This window comes from Macaca nemestrina, chromosome 16 (genome assembly GCF_043159975.1).
Source record: "Macaca nemestrina isolate mMacNem1 chromosome 16, mMacNem.hap1, whole genome shotgun sequence".
Taxonomy (NCBI): Eukaryota; Metazoa; Chordata; class Mammalia; order Primates; family Cercopithecidae; genus Macaca; species Macaca nemestrina.
The window spans coordinates 92,922,505-92,939,804 of record NC_092140.1 but is presented as its reverse complement, the minus strand read 5'-3'; the positions used below and the strand labels follow the sequence as shown (position 1 = coordinate 92,939,804).

Below are 17,300 nucleotides of genomic sequence, written 5' to 3'. Positions count from 1 at the left end.
GCCTGGAAAACACCACTTACAAAGATGTAGAAGAGGAGGTGATGTAAAGGCCAAAGTAGTAGATGCTGGATGTGTTAAATATCAGCTGTGTGACCTTGGCCAAATCGTTCAAATGTTCTGGCTTCAGTTCCTGTATCAAAAAAGTGGAATCTTTCAAATGCCCTCACAAGGTTGTGGTAAAGCTCAGATGTGTGAGAAAACCCTTTACTTTAATGAAGAGTTATTATTATAATTACATGGAGTATTGCAGAGCAGGCTATTTATAAAAGGTTCTGAGTGCACCGATTTACAAGATATGCTGCCAAATAATTCAACTGTCTTCTGGTGTAAAAATGTTTTTGTGTCTTCCTAAGCCATTTCCCAAGAAAGTAATTTTTCTCACATAAACAATTGTCTCAGCAAAACCTAGAGCCTCTTGAAATGACTGATTTTAGGAGCAACCGCGTTTGTCTGCGTCCTCCAAGGAGACACAACAGGGAAAGTGCAGAGATAGCCGGCACAGGAGAAATGAAGGACAGGAAAGCCTTTGGGGCACTAGAAAGTGGGGACCATAAAAATCTTGGCCTTATTTTAACATTTCTCAGAATATAGAAGAGTCAGTGTATGAGCTTGTTGGTAGTGATGGTTCTACTGGGAAATCTTAACTTTAAATTACCTGCCAATCTTTATTTTGCGTGTCCAAGAAGAACCATTTATCACTTTTATGAAGCCAGTGAAAGCCCACGGTGAGGGAAAAAACTAATTATTGAGCAGTACATGTCCTCACACTAAATACATGATGAGAGTAATGGGCTGAAGGCTGTAGAGATGGGTAGTAAATGTTTTGATAAAACAAATCTAAGATGCTCCTGACAGAAAGACAGCCCTTCCTCATCTCCACTAATTCTCAAGTTACTGACAATTAGCGATGCTCTGTGATGATGGATTTTATCTGATAGCTCATCTCCACAGTACAGCCTTTCGTTAGCCAACGACAGTAACCCAGGTATGCATATGACTTTCACTCTTAGCAAAGCACTTTTTATATCTATATATACACATATATACACACACACAAACATATATGTTAACTTTGTATATGTAACACTCTAAGTGATATATAATGTATATATAATATATAATGTATAATTCATATATATGAATGTATATATTTATATGTCATAATATATATTAATAATCTATAATTCATTATAATTCATAATATAATGAATTATACGTAATTTCCTATATAGTTGAAATTTCATATATAGTTGGGGTATTACTGAAACCCAGGGCAGTAATTAAGCATATCAGTTTCAGCTGTTTTTCTTACTTACCTTAAGAACACCAAGAACATTTTTGAATGAATTCCACCATCATATTTTAATTCAAAGTAAAAAAAGTATCCCCTTACATGCACCTGAAGCCTACCAAGTAAACTCTATCCTGGTCAAATAAATCTTCCTTTGCCAGGCTATTTCTTGGGATTCCGTATCCAAAGTTAATTTGCTTAATTTTTTCTCATTATTCTTTTTAATGCTCTCTGACTTAAATTCTATAAGATTATCTATTTATTGGTTTAAAAAATAACAAATGGCTTTGATCATCATAAAGTCCTTCCTCTTGGGTTACCACCTAGAGCTTCTCTGTCCACGGCCCACAAATGCCTCCTGAGCTCTTGGGATGTGGCTAGTCCAAATTGAGATGTGCCATAAGTGTAAAATACAAATCAGATTTTGAGGACTTAGAACCCCCCAAAGAAAGTTATATATCGGGCCAGGCATGGTGCCTCACGCCTGTAATCCCAGCACTTTGGGAGGCAGAGGGGCAAGGATCACTTGAGCCCAGCAGTTCAAGGTTGTAGTGAGCTGTGATTGCAACACTGTACTCCAGCCTGCGCAATAGAGCAAGACCTTGTCTCAGAAAAAAAAAAAAAAAAAAAAGAGGAAGAAGGAAAAAAAAGTAATATGTTAGTAATTTTTGTGTGCTGATTACATGTCAAAAATGGTAAGATTTAGGATATGCTGTTTTCAATAAAATATACTATTAAAATTAATTATACCTGTTCCTTTTACTTTTTTTTAAGTGGCTGCTAAAATATTTTCAATTACCTATGGGGCTCAGTTTGATGGGCAATGCTGAGCTTTCAACTTTGCATCCTAGGTCTTTATCACAATGCTCCTCCCACCCTATTCAAGCTCATCCTGCCCTCTTTTTTTGTCCCACGTGCATTAACATCACCACTGAACAGCTAAAACCCAATTCCTTTTGCCTACCTCTACCTCAACCAAAGAAGAGTTCCTTGGCCCTCATTTGTTGGAGGATAGATGTAAGAACTTGATGCTACTCATATAGCAAGTATGCTGGTGCTGAAGTTATTCCATTAGAAATTTTAAAAAATTGTTTTCCTTATTCCTAAAATGATGTCTGAAGACTTAAACCAAAGTTGGCAGAACAGGGGCAGAATATTCACAGATGTTCCTACTTGCCCTGAAGGCAGAACTGATTTTCTGGAAAAATTACATTCAGTAAGACAGTTCTATATGGAGTGAAACAAATTTAATCCTGATATTCAAGGGAGTGCATAAAGGTTCCTCCAACAATGTGGAGTTAATAGAAATGGATGGCCAAACCGATTGTGTTTTTCTTGAAGGAAGTTCATAGGTAGTATCAATCCAGCCCAAGGCAGCAACGGCTGGATATTTTCCAAGCGTTTGCCATCAACAGCTGGACTTACTCTCTCAATTGTGCTTTGCCATTCTTTTTACACTTCTGATATTTTTCGGACAAATAAATCCATACACAGACACATTTATAACAAACCATTGTCAATCCATGATGTATACACACCTGCCTCACAATAACCAGACTGTACAGAGAACCGCCTGCCCTCTGGGTGTCCTGTCTACCTACTGGCTGCTCCCTGCCGCACTCTGTCTCCATCCTCTACATCTGCTTCTGGGACTCATTATTTAAAAACAACAACAACAACAAACAACAACAACAACAATCTTGAAGCTTTTAGAGAATCAGTGAGACTAGAAGTTGGGGGCAGGAAAAGGCTCTGAAAAAGCAGAAACAATCTCCAGGAGCACAAGAGTTCTAGACAGGGCTAGTTGGCCTGTGTTGTGCCTGTTTCTGAAACAGCTTCTTGTGCATTACTTGGTTTGCTTTTATTTCACTGTCACACTGCCAAAATTACCCCCATCCCAGATTTATTTGGGCTAAGAGAGGATCTTTTAAAAATACAGATACTTCTGAGAGTGTTAAAGTATAAATTTATCCATCGAACTGCCCTTCTGCTTTGGACTCACTGCTTGTCTTCCTCAACAGTAAGGACAGTAATCTAATTTCAACATGAAGGGTTACAAAGCCGTCTACCTGTGGCTACTCCTGAAATCCATCAAGATAACATTTTAGCAGCTCAAAAAGCTGTGCCAAACTGCTTCTCAAGTTTACTCCAGCAAAATGACTTGAAAACTAAAAAGATTCAGGAGACTTCATTTTTGTTATGCCAATGTGGGAGGTGAGGTGGGACACCAATTTATGGTCCTGTGGTCTTAACTATGGAGAAGGAAATTTCCCAAGAGGTGACAGCTGTTTGGGGAGGGTGGGGAGGATGATAGTGCTGAGTAGAGGCAAGTGGCAGAGTTTGCTAACTCACCTGTCACACTCACTCTCCAGGAACAGCTGTGTAATCACTAAAGAACCTGAACTTCAAGACGCTGATATTTATGGCCAGAATTCACAGAAACTTCTGCACTTTGCATATCTTGATAGAGACTTTTCTGGATATTTAAAGTCTGTAGGACACTGCTATTTGTGTATGAACCAAATCTATTTCTACCGCCTGGTCAGATCCTCCTGCCCATGAGCTGGGCCATTCCAATGGGTCCTGTCTTCCATGAGTCATGTAAAGTCAAGGCACATGATGACAAAGATTCTCTACTTGACCAAACATCTAAACCTTCTCCTAGGCCCATCTGAGCACTTTAGCAAGAACCCTGCTAAGTCACCCGAACAAGCCTGCATACCTGATGCCCCTCAATATCTGATGAGGTTCATCATGTATCATCAGCCCCCAGGTGATGATGTCTGATTACCCTGCCCTGTCTTCAGCAAGAATCCTCTTAGGTGGGTTTAGGCAGATTCCCACTCCTATTGATGCTATTTCCTCTTGGTAATTTTTTTCCTTTTCCCTCCCTCCCTCCCTCCCACCCTTCCTTCCTTCCTTTTTTCTTTCCTTTTCTTTCTTTTTTTTTTTTTTTTAAAGATGGAGTTTCACCATGTTGGTCAGGCTGGTCTTGAACTCCTGACCTCAAGTGATCCACCCACCTCAGCCTCCCAAAGTGCTGAGATTACAGGTGTACGCCCAGCTGGTAATTTTTTTTATCCACTGGCCTCCACCCTCCTCCTTGGCTATAAATTCCAACTTGCTCATGCTGCATTTAGAGTTGAACCCAATCTCTTCCCCACTGCAAAATCTCCTTACTGTGATTCCTATACCTATCTTGAAGTGCTTTAACAAGTGTCATTAAATAATTTTATAAGCAATGAACAACTTTAAAAGCCACAGAAAACATCCCTGATGGTTAATCCCTTAATCTCTGTTTCAACTTCATAACACAGAAAATCAACAGTGGAGAGACCTTGAAACATTAGGAAATCATTATTTCTCCCATCTTTTTCTAAGAGATGAGGTATTTGTAATATTTCCAAACCCTGCATAGAGCCAACTCAACACAAAAACAGCAATTCTTGAAGGACTACACAGAGAAGGCACTCCATAAATATTTGCAGGCCGACTTGTTCAAATATGTTTTTAGAGCACTGCAAAATGTATGAATCCTGCTTTCCTTGTAAATGTGTATTTTCTCTAAATAGCCTCTTCTCATAGATACCCAATCATTTTCAGTTGCCATCTGGTGCATAACTTCTGGCACAGGTGTGGGCTGCCCAGGTCTGTAGAGTGGAGAATTTATTACAAGAGTCAATGCTGCTATCCATTCAAGACAGAGGAAACGTGTGATCAGTAAAGGCTATAAAACAAACCAGAACGAAAGCCTTGAATTTTTCAGAAATGCCATGTTTGAAAGTACTTCTTTAATAATTCAGAGGAGAAATATGTCTGGCTGGTAGCTGGGGTGATTTCATGGGTGGATATATCTAGTCAGGGCCTAAAGAATGCAGTGGCCACATGCAGTTGTGACTGCATATTTTCACCCACACAACTGGGCTGTGTTCCTGAGACAGATGCTGTTTTACACAGACATGGCTTAGTAGGTATTAGTTCTGGCAGATAGTCCCCAAAGCTGCAGAAGACGTAGGGACCTAAATAGCCTAGAATAGTTGATCATAATTTAATCATAAACACAGTATAAAGTACTGTGTTTTATTCTCCAAGATGTTACTTTTCTTTTTAAACAATAATGGCCAGTCTGTCTTCCATCTGCTGGACCACTGTGTACATTCAGTTTGCCCCTCTGGTAGTGCTGCCTCAGCCTGGTGGTCAAAGTCATTCTGCCTTCCCCACAGCTGCTGCCGTGAGGATTTGCTTCACATACACTTCTGATCCCTTTGTTCCTACAAAAATCCTTGGAACTTCCCCACTGTGCATCCCAAGCAGGGATCCATGTGATTGTCATGCAGGAAATAATGGAGAGGAAGAAGCAACATAAGGCAGGAGACCCCCCACACCCCCACCACCCAAGGCTTCTCTTCTCCCGTATTTCCATAGCTACCTCTTTTCCAGCTAAAGGACAGGCTCATCTGCCAAATCTCTAGCCCCTGCACTGTCTCAACTCTTACAAAGCCTCCAGATATTCCTTCAGTCTTACTTAGTTTCTCTAATTAGAGTCTAGGAAGTTCACTGAACATAGGTGGCCTCTAAAGGATAGATAAGCATTACTCAGGACCCATCACCTACCCGTCTCATCTCCAACCAACGCACAGTCCTAGCCCCATGGGAACACTGACTCGAGCTGGGAGAGCCCATGCCCTCAGTATTTGCCAGGAACAGAGAGTTACTTGTTTGGCAGTCAGGCCTAGATTCAGAAATGAGCACATGTTCCTCAGACACGTTCTACAGGGCAGTGAATTTTACACATCAGGTAATTTATGGCTGAAATAGGGTTATGCACGAAACTAAGAAAATAATGTCATATAAATGAAGGTACACTGTATTGAAGAATTTGTTTTCTATCTTGACAGAAATTCAGCCAGCCGCAAGTGTTCTCTGTGGAAGCTTCTGAGTTCATGATAGTTGAAAGAATTAGAAGTGAATTGACTCTTTAGAAGTTGTTCTCTAGAACAGGAAAACAGCAAGGGAAACAATCTATTGTCCATCTCCTTAAAGACTCACAGCTAGAACAGCATCAAATGGGTTCCTCTGCCACACGGGCCCCAGCTTACACGCTGCCTGTTTACAAGTTACCATCTTGGAAGGAATGCCTGTGACAGTGGTAGTGAAAGCAGATAATAGAAAAAGATGTTCAGAGGATAGGTAGATGTCAGTATTAACACCTGAGGATATATATTTCTCCTCTCCACTCTCTGTGCCACTAAGAATTGATAGATTATGATTTTGTGAATGGACCAGAAAATTAAATATTCCCTATTTTTTTTTACACAATAATTTACAAAGTTATTCTGTCCCTATCATGAATGAGCTAATTTGGAAATAAATTATCTGCCCAAGGATAATTAAGAGCTTACTATAAAAAAAAAGAAACAAGATGAAAAAAAAAATACTCTTAGGAAAGCAGCTAAGGCAAGTCCCAAATGCCTCTTTAATAAATTACGCTCCCTTCAGAGTCAATAGGCAATGAATTATAGCATTAAACTAAAGATAATGGCTTTCTCCTTTCTAACTTTCATTGTTAATTTTTAAGAAAATCGGCCGGGCGCGGTGGCTCACGCCTGTAATCCCAGCACTTTGGGAGGCCGAGACGGGCGGATCACTAGGTCAGGAGATCGAGACCATCCTGGCTAACACGGTGAAACCCCGTCTCTACTAAAAAATACAAAAAACTAGCCGGGCGAGGTGGCGGGCGCCTGTAGTCCCAGCTACTCAGGAGGCTGAGACAGGAGAATGGCCCGAACCCGGGAGGCGGAGCTTGCAGTGAGCTGAGATCCGGCCACTGCACTCCAGCCTGGGCGACAGAGCGAGACTCCGTCTCAAAAAAAAAAAAAAAAAAAAAAAAAAATTTTTAAGAAAATCAATAAATAGCTAATAAATACTTTATTCTTGGGCTGAGGAATGTTCCAAGTAGGAAGTCTTGTGTAGAAGTTTAATACTATTTATCAGGCATTATTTACCAAAAAGATACAAAATGTGGATCACAGTAAATATAATTAAGATGTGCTATATTTTTCTTTTTTTAATTGAAAGCAATGTTTTTAAAAAATATAAACTTCACTTTTTAGAGCAGTTTTAGGTTCACAGCAAAATTAAGAGCAAGGTATGGACATTTCCCATATGGCACCTGCTCCACACATGCACAGCACCCCCATCATTAACATGGCCCATCGTACTCTGGAGTGGTACATTTGTTACAAATGAGGAACCTCTACTGACATATCATTATTACACAAAGCCCATAGTGTACAATAGGGTTCACTGTTGGTGTTGTATATTCTATTGTAATTCATTTTGACAAATATAGAATGACATGTAGTCACCATTATAGTATCATACACAGTAGTTTCATTCCCCCAAAAATCTTCCATGTTCTGCCTATTTCTCCTTCTTTCCACCTAACACCAGCACCCTCGGATTTTTTACTGTCTTCTTAATTTTGTCTTTTTCATGTATTAATAGTTGAAATTATACAGTATGTAGCCTTATTTCACTTGGTAATATGCATTACCTTTTTATGAAGGCATTACAAAAGCTCCCTTGTATATTGGTAGTGACAGACAGCATGGAGACCTGGACTTGAGTACTGGTTTTGCCCCCTTGGGCAAGTCACCTACCTTTGCTAGGCCTTGGTCTTCTCATTTGTAAATTCAGCATAACATGAATAGCTACCTGGGTAACTTTGCCATGTTGTGAAGATCAGGTTTCTTCTCTAGAAAATTAAGGTAGTAATGCCTTGTAGGGCTGTTGTAAGGATGAAATAGGCAATGTGCGTGAAGAGCTTAGCATTGTGCGTGGAACATATTCCATGTTCAATCACGGCAGTTAACAATGTTATTTTATTATCACGTGTGCTGAATATTTTCCATTTGACCATCTGAAACTACTCTCTGCTTTTTTCCACCTTTTCCTATGGGGCACAGTTTCTAAAGAATGGACCAGCTGAGCTCCTTTCCTCCTGACTTCTCTATGGATTCAGCCAGCAGGAGGTCCCAGGAGGAGGTTAGAAGATGGGAGGAGGAAGAAATTGGGTATTTATTCCCTGAGCCTCTTCCCTGCAGGCAGAAGTTTGGCTGTGGCTGTATTTCTCTGTGAAGGTCAAAGATCTTGCTGAGCCACCAACACTTTAGAATTGTTGATTTACCTTAACCCTGCCCATATCTTGCTGAGTAATTTCTTAAATTATCCCTTTCTAGGTAATTTTAAAAGTTTCTCTTGTTTACTGTCAGGATGACACATGATGTTTGCCTTTCATATTTATTTGTAAAATTATTATCCCTTTTTTTTTTTTTTGAGATAGAGTAGGCTGGAGTGCAGTGGCACAATCTCAGCTCACTGCAAGCTCTGCCTCCTGGGTTCACGCCATTCTCCTGCCTCAGCCTCCCGAGGAGCTGGGACTACAGGTGCCCGCCACCACGCCCGGCAAATTTTTGTATTTTTAGTAGAGACAGGGTTTCACTGCGTTAGCCAGGATGGTCTCGATCTTCTGACCTCGTGGTCTGCCCGCCTCAGCCTCCCAGTGTCCTGGGATTACAGGTGTGAGCCACTGTGCCCGGCCCTATTACTACTTTTTTCCATTGTAAAGCAGGCAAGGCATCATAAAATCAAGAACTATAAGCTAGTGTATACAATCTTGCAAATTATTACTTAAAAATCCTTCTATATCTAACACTGGTCAGGACTTATGAAGGTCTACTTTCAGATTCAATTTTTAAAAAGTGAAAAAAAATTTAAAAGATTCAAAAAAGTTATTAATATAATGAAAAGTTGTGAAATGTCTATAGAAAACGTTGGTCAACTTTTTCTTCATTAAAACTATACCTCAAAATGCAACAACAATAACAACAAAGCTCTATATTATTTTCAGCTTGGTAGAACAAAGGCAATTTTCTAAACAAAATGAATTGAATGTTAGTAGCTAATGTTTTCTAGATGTGATTCCCACTCTTAGACCTCTTTTCTGGATCTCCGAACAGTGGGAGACAGACTAACCCAACAGGGAGACTTTTTAAACATAGTTCAAGGAAATTTGCATTTGCAGCATAAACTTTTACTAAAAATGAAGAGATGAATTGAAGTGTGTACAATCCACTGCCATGGTTACAATGGACTAAGGGTTTTACCTTCAGCAAAAGCATTTTTTTCTAATTTTATAAATATTAACAACTATATATGTTCTCATTACAAATTTTCTCCTGTTGCAGTGAAACACTAGTTTACGCTAATGTTAAGTTTGAAAAACAAACAAGAAAAATAGATAATTTGTGAACATGGTGCTGTTTTTACCTTGGTGAATTACACTGTATGAACAGAGCAGGACACTCACACCAGGGGCACATGTAAGAAAACTAAAACTTACTTTAGTTTTTGGTTGAGTTCCAGTTGACATTTGGCTTGGCACACCATCAAGATTCTGGATGTTTGCAGTTTTAGTTCTACAAATTCCTTTCTCCTGATGATTTTTCTTAGGATTACTCTCCAGGTTTATAGAATCCTGTAAAAAAAATTTTTAAAGAGGTTTTTTTCCCGGTATAAAGGACTATCCTTAGGCAATAGTTCAAGTAAATTAATGACTTACATCAATAAAAAAATTTTTTAAACTACAACCATTTTGAAAATTGACGTAAAATGTAAGAATATTCTTAAATATTAATAATTTTTCCAAGACATTTTTGGTTAGTGAGATCAGTCTCAGTAAAGCCTAAGGGCTTGACAATGTAAGGTTATAAACTAAAAGTGATTGTAAACTCTCAAGATAAAGTATAGAACTATATTGGCATTTTCTAAAGCTTTAAAAACAAAATCAGAGGTATTTTATGTATTTATTATAATCATTTATTTTTTAATTGACAAATTAAAATTGTATATATTTGTGGTGTACAATATGATGTTTTAAAATATGTGTACATTGTAAAATGGTTAAATCAAGCTAATTAACATATGCATGACCTCAAATACTTATTTTTGTGTGTGTGGTGAGAGCACTTAAAATCTACTCTTGGCAATTTTCAAGTATGCAATATATTAGTATTGATTGTAGTCACTATGTTGTGCAGTACATCTCCTGAATTTATTCCTTCTGCCTAACCAAAATTTTGTATCCTTTGATCACCAAAGGTGTTTTATTTTAGTTTAATTTCATCATCATTTTCTTAGAGACAGGATCTCGCTCTGTCACCCAGGCTGGAGTGCAATGGCATGATCATAGCTCACTGAAGCCTTAAATTCCCAGGCTAAAGCAATCCTCCTGCTTCAGCCTCCCCAGTAGCTGGGATTACACGCACTTGCCACTACACCTGGCTAAATTCTTTTAGTTTTTGTAGAGACAGGATTTCGCTATGTTGACCAGGCTGGTCTTGAACTCCTGGCCTCAAGTAATCCTCCTGCTTTGGCCTCCCAAAGGACTGAAATTATAGGAGTGAGTCACCCTGCCTGCCTCCAAATGTGTTTTTAAAATGGAAATAATAAATATTGAAAAATTGAAATAATAAAATGATGTCCATAGAGCCACAATGGTCTTTTAAGCCTTATGATTTCAGACCATATGTTGTAACAGTGGAGAACAATTTATAAGATTATATTTCTGAAGGTTAACTATGCAATAAAATTATTTTAAAGTATTAATATATTAGTATGAAGATAACCCTAAAGTTTCTAAAAAGTTCTTTTTAAGAAAGTTGGATAAATTTCTATCAAACTGAAGTAATAAGTTTGTCTTTACTAATTCCTCCCATTGCTTGGAAGTCTTCTGCATCTCTCTATGTCCAAGTTATCTAGAAGCTTCTATTGCAATGTTCTGTCTTGGCATATTCTGTCTGGAGAAAGTATCAGATCTGCAGAAGCAGGAAAGGCTGGAGATGTAAATCTTTTATTTAACTAATTTTACTCATAGATTATCAGAGGTTGTTTTGGTGGGAGGGGGAATCTACAATAAACCGACTTGTACATGAATCTAGCACTGCCAAATACTAGCTACCTAACACTGGACCCAATTTCCTCAAATCTTAATTCACCTGTAAAACAATACGTTTTGACATTTATTCAACACTTCCTTGTGCCTGGCAGATTTGGCATCTGCCAGAATGTGAGTACGCAGGAGTATGCCAAGTCTGATGAGAATTTTTAAATGTGCTGTTTAAAAATTATGTTTCTCTTGCTTATGATGATAATAAGATGGTGATGATTATAGTAGCTAATATTTTCTGATAGTTACTGCTGTGTACTTGATATATTTACCTCTTTTTGAAAGAATGTCCCAATTTTTCTTTTTTATAGAAATTTCCTAGCTCAAAAATGTATCTGGAAAGACTCCGAAGGACATTAAAGAGTATATACACACGCCAGCCCTTGAGAAAACACCATGAGGAATCTAATGGGGCCATGTCTTATTTCACATATGCAATGACTTTAAAAGGTATGAAAGTTCTTAGATTTGAGAAAAAAATAGGAACAAATGAGACTACCTTGAACGGGCAGCCAGGAGATTGACGATTAGCAGTTGGCCGTTGGATTACCTAATTAGTACTGCATTCTTCCGATTACTACTACTGCCTATTTCTGCCAGCTAGTGTAGACACAGTTTGATAGGTGCCTAAAGGAACACCTGCTGTGGTCTCATTTGTAAAATGAGGGTGATGTTGGTACCTAGTTCAGTAGGTTGTCCTGTACTACATGAAAGTCCCATAAGTATGGCTCTTGTTGCTGTTGTCACAGTACAGCAGCTCAGGGATTGTCTGCCTTTTCTTTGGGAAGTTAGGGACTGTATCTTATTCAGGAAAACCTAACATTCAATGAAAGGATATTAACTTGAGATCCTGTGTATGATACCTTCATGTATATTACTAAACTCTTTTTCTTCCCAGCAACATTGTGAGGTGAGTTGTGTCAGTCTAATTTTATAAAATAATTCCTAAAGAGGGCAAGTTGACTAGAATCCCATAGCAAATGAGAGCTAACATCTCTTGATTCTTCTCAGTGATTTCTGTACTCCATCATATTTCTCTTTATATACTGGCCCAGGCCTACTTCCATGAGGGAGAAGACTGTCTAACTCCCAGTAAGGGTGGGTTCCATAGTAGACCCTTGTTCAGCTGGTTAATGGGCTTGGGATCCTGTTAACCTTGTAGATGATGGATACCTGTGGAGACTGGAAAACGAAATTGCCTCTGCAGGAAGGACTTGACTGCTATGACCCGCAAGCTTTCTAGAGCTCTCGTGGTGCAGACACAACCCCTCACAGCACTTATTAAATGCATGTTAAGGCACCTTACATATATGTGTGTGTGTGTGTGTGTATATATATATATAATTTTTTTTTTTTTTTTTTTGAGACAGAGTTTGACTCTTGTTGACCAGGCTGGAGTACAATGGCGTGATCTCAGCTCACTACAACCTCTGCCTCCTGGGTTCAAGTAATTCTCTTGCCTCAGCCTCCTGAATAGCTGGGATTACAGGTATATGCTACCATGCCTGGCTAATTTTGTATTTTTAGTAGAGATGGGGTCTCTCCATGTTGGTGAGCCTGATCTCAAACTCCTGACCTCAGGTGATCCACCCGCCTCGGCCTCCCAAAGTGCTGGGATTACAGGTGTGAGCCATGGTGCCTGGCAATAATTATTACAATTATTAAACCATCCTTAACCTTGTGAGATCAACTGTGCTTGGTTGTGACATGCAATTCCTTTCAATTCTATTGAATTTGGTTAGCTGGTGTTTTCTTTGGTATTTTTGCAGCCACATTCATTTATGTTCTGTTAATTTTTCTATCAAGAAGATATTAGTTTCATAAACTAAATATGGAAGCTATGAATCCTTACAGATAAGTTATATTTGTAATATGTAGCTAAGCACTTAGCACAGTAACTGCAACAGGGTGAATACTCAATATATATTTGTTAAATGAAGTCCGAATTTCTTATTTCCATGGCTTTCTCTGCGTGCTTCTTCCCTAGGACCATAAGTTTTGGTTGACTTTTATAGCCACCATACCAAGAGAGCGAAAAAATAGTTAGGAATGCCAGCTGTGGAGCTAGAGCTCTAGGTTCAAAGCCAGGCTCTGACACTTAAGCTACAGACTACAGACTAGTTACTTTTTCTCTCTGTAACTAAGTTCCCTCCTCTGTAAAACTGGAAGTGGTAATGCTTTGCACTCTCTGGACTGTAAGGAGTTTATAAGGGTAAAGCACTTTTAAAAGTGTCTGGCACATACTAAGTGATGAGTTAATATTAGCTATTATTATGTTAATACATGACAGGTAAATTGATAAAAGAATAATGAAAATGTAAAGATAGAGAAAGGGAAGACAATACTGCCTGAGTCTCTGAGCTATCCTGAGGATCATGTGATGTGAATTTTAAATAATGACAGTGGTTTGTTGCTTTTAGAACCATTACAAATGGGGAGCCCCAGTGATCAAAAGAACTGTTTTCTTCTTTGACAAAAAAGTGACACAGCTAGAAAAATATTTTATTAAGTTTTGTTCCTTAGAATTTTTCTTTTATATTTTAGCCTCTTCTATATTATTTTAAATACATAGTTTTAAGGGTTTAATTTAATGTCTTTGGACTGCAAAATAAGTGAACGAGAATTTTCTGTCAAATTTCATTGCTTCTTGGAATATAATCCCTGATTTTTCAAACTTTTTTCCATGGGTCTTTATCCATTACTTACTTTTTGTAGTTCATATATTACTCAAACAATACCTTTTCCTTTGTTCCTTTACCAGACCCCTTCCCCCATAAAAAAAGATTTTTTTTTAAATGCTATCCTTATAGTCATTCTGTAAGGTTGCTATGAATAGGTAATAGTCTACTACAGTCAACTTTACTGATGTAATAGACATCACTGAATAGTTTCTACTATATGCAATTGAGCAATGAAAGGAAATCAATTATGAATTACAGAAAACCAACAATAAAGTACTCTTCCTAATCTTTGCCCAAATTTCATATAAAGAGAACTTAGGAAAAAATTTCTGAGTTAAGATATTCATATGGATGCAAATACAGCAAAGAATCAGGTGGCAGACTGTCCAAGCCAGGAGAAATAAAGAGTTGATTCCTTTATTCATCCTGTTCTTTTCAGAATAAAAGAAAAAAATAAAAATACAGATAGGTAACCCCTTTGTTTAAAAAATTCTAGGACATTTCTGAAATAATTATACAAATTTTAATTTTATATAATATTTAAAATTTAGCATGCCATTTTAAAATTTCCTGATTTGCAAAAGAAGAATCTTACTCAGATGATATGAAAACTAAAGACCATCATGTTTAATTTTCTAGAGGAAGGACATTTATAAAGAAATATCCGTATTTTAAAATATTTGGAATACTATTAATAATCCGTTAACTGACCATTAATATGTAAAAGCCATAAGTAATGTAACATTAGTTTTTGGTCCCAAATATAAATGAAATTGGCTGAATGTCAGAGCCTAGCATAGACTGAAAGTTGTCTTTTACATTTATTCTTGATAGATTTGTCCTATATCTCAAAAAAGAAGTTTGTATAATGAACCTCTAGAGAACATTCAAAACATGATGAAGTTTAAACACATATCAAAGTTTTCCCCAGCTAAGCTAATATTATATATATATACACACAATATCCATATCCCTATCCATGTGTGTGTATATATATATGTATAGAGTAGAGGCGTGTGTGTGTGTGTGTATATATATATATACTTTTTTTTTTTTTTAGATATGGTCACCTCTGTCACCCAGGCTGGAGTACAGTGACACAATCGTAGCTCACTGCAACCTCAAACTCCTGGGCTCCAGCTTCAGTCTCCCAAGTAGCTGAGACCATAGCGTGTGCCACCATGACTGGCCAACTTTTTTTTTCTTTATTTTTGTAGAGATGAGGTCTTGCTGTGTTACACAGGCTGATCTCAAACGCCTGGCCTCAAGGGATCTCTTGTCCTAGCCTCTAAAGTCCTGGGTTTACAGGCATGAGTCACCACACCCAGCCCTGAGCTAACATAATTTGTATTGAATTTATCTTTAAAAATGTTTCTAATCTCAGATCTTCCTATAAGTGAGACTAATTTATTTCTCCTGCTAAATTAGCAAGAAAGACACCACTGATTCCACATCTGAGAAATAAGAGGCCTTCCAGTTTTTCACACTTCCTAGTGCTGGTCACAAGATTTCTCTTTTTCGTCACAGTAACGATCATCTCTTTAGTGCTTATATTTAGTGTAGTGAAAGTGGGCTGCTGCCTAAGTTCACATTATGATTCCTCTGCTTACTGTACAGGAAGCCAGTAACAAAATTATCATTCTAATTTTTGCCAAAATTTCATGTAAAGAGGGTAACTTGTGACTTCAGCCAATTACTTAACCTCCCAATGCCTCTGCCATCTCATTGGAATAAATGGGGATACTAATAGGATTTATTCATAGGGTTTTATTACTTCCTGTTGTATTTTTTGGGTCATATTTTACACAAGATATTGACAGAGCTTCAGGAAGCCAGAGATCTAACTGTGTTATACACTTTATGAGAGCCATGACTATGCTCTTTCTGATGGGTTGAATACTGCAGAAAAAGGAACCAGAGACCGAACATAACAGACTAAGAAGAAAGTTAGTGCCATGTTGATTGAATAACCCAAATATCTCTTCCAAATCCCATGATGTGATCTGTTGAAGATGCACAGAAACTAACGGAATAAAGCATGAGATGTGAGAACACAGAAGAGTCATGTTGATGTCCAGTTCTACTTAAAAATTACATATGGAACAAGTTTTTATAGTTTCATGCCTTTATTTTTCACTAGTACATAGTTGATTTAGAAACCTGCATCTTGTTCCTGAACCCAGTGGTGTTACAACAAAGTATATCTTTGGAGCCCTCAATTTCTGTCTCTTCTCATTCATTCATTTATTCATTCATCCAGCCATTCATTCATTCATTCATTCATTCGCCAAGTGTTGTCCCAGGACTGAGGAAATAAAAATAAATATAACATATTTTCCTAAAGACCTCTAAACTAAGGAGAAAAGGTCATATAGACAGATCTATCGAAAGGATTTAAGCCAAAGTATGTACAAAACGATATGGGAAAACAGACAAAAAAAGCAAATAATTCTGCCTAGGGGAAAAGGAAGTGTTCATAGAGGTTGTAACCTTTAAACTAAATTTAGCAGGAAGAATAGCAGTATTTCAGGGGATGGGAATCCCAAAGGCATGAAAGCACAAAAAGATACAGCATGCTCAAAGAATAGTGAGGATTTTATCTGAGTCCATCTGATGGTGCCTAGGGGGTACTGGCAGCAAATGATCTGTAGAAGGTAAATGGGGAGCCCCAGATAAGAAACTACATATTAAGGAGTTTGAAATCTTGCTGTAGGTAATGGGAGCCCTGTGAAATTTTTTTTATTGATGTGTTTTACAATTGTGAAAATTAGAAAAGATAAGGAGCCTACATAAATATCAAAGAGTTAACATGCATAATAATTGCTGGTATCCTAACATTTTAAATTTGAACTTAATTCTCCCTTGCCTCTACTCGTGTTTTTTTGTTTTTGTTTTTGTTTTGGTGAATGCTTCTTCAACATCTTATTTTTATTGTGAAATAAAGGAAATAAAGGGGAAATACAGAAAAGCACACAAAACAGATGCATGACTTCATAAAGTAAGGTGTACAACCTTTTAACCACAACCACATCAAGAAGTCAAACTGTGCAAGAACTCCCCGACCCAAACCGCTCCAAATATCCCATACCAATTGCAATTCCTTTTCCCCCCGCCAAGTAACTATTATTCTGGCTTTTACAGTAATTATTTCCTTGCATTTTTCATTATCACTGAGATGCATCTTTATGTGTTCATGTGCATCCTTAGGTGTTAAAGTGTAGTCTTGCCCCTTTATACATTTTTTGATGTCTTTTGTGTTTTCATCTATAACCTATTTTTGTTATAGTTTATCTGTTGAAAAATCCAAGAGTTTTCCCAA

The 17,300-nt window shown here is 37.7% G+C and overlaps 1 protein-coding gene across 3 annotated transcripts in view; it reads right to left on the bottom strand.

The window, feature by feature from the left end:
* LOC105486007 (StAR related lipid transfer domain containing 13) overlaps positions 1-17,300 on the bottom strand; it is a 553,767-nt gene that overhangs the window by 406,956 nt on the left and 129,511 nt on the right. For all 3 annotated transcript variants that reach the window (XM_011748647.3, XM_011748646.3, XM_011748641.3), the window contains exon 2: positions 9,696-9,830. In XM_011748647.3, the coding sequence (XP_011746949.1) occupies positions 9,696-9,725 (30 nt within the window). In that variant the 5' untranslated portion in view covers positions 9,726-9,830. The remainder of the gene's footprint in view (positions 1-9,695; positions 9,831-17,300) is intronic.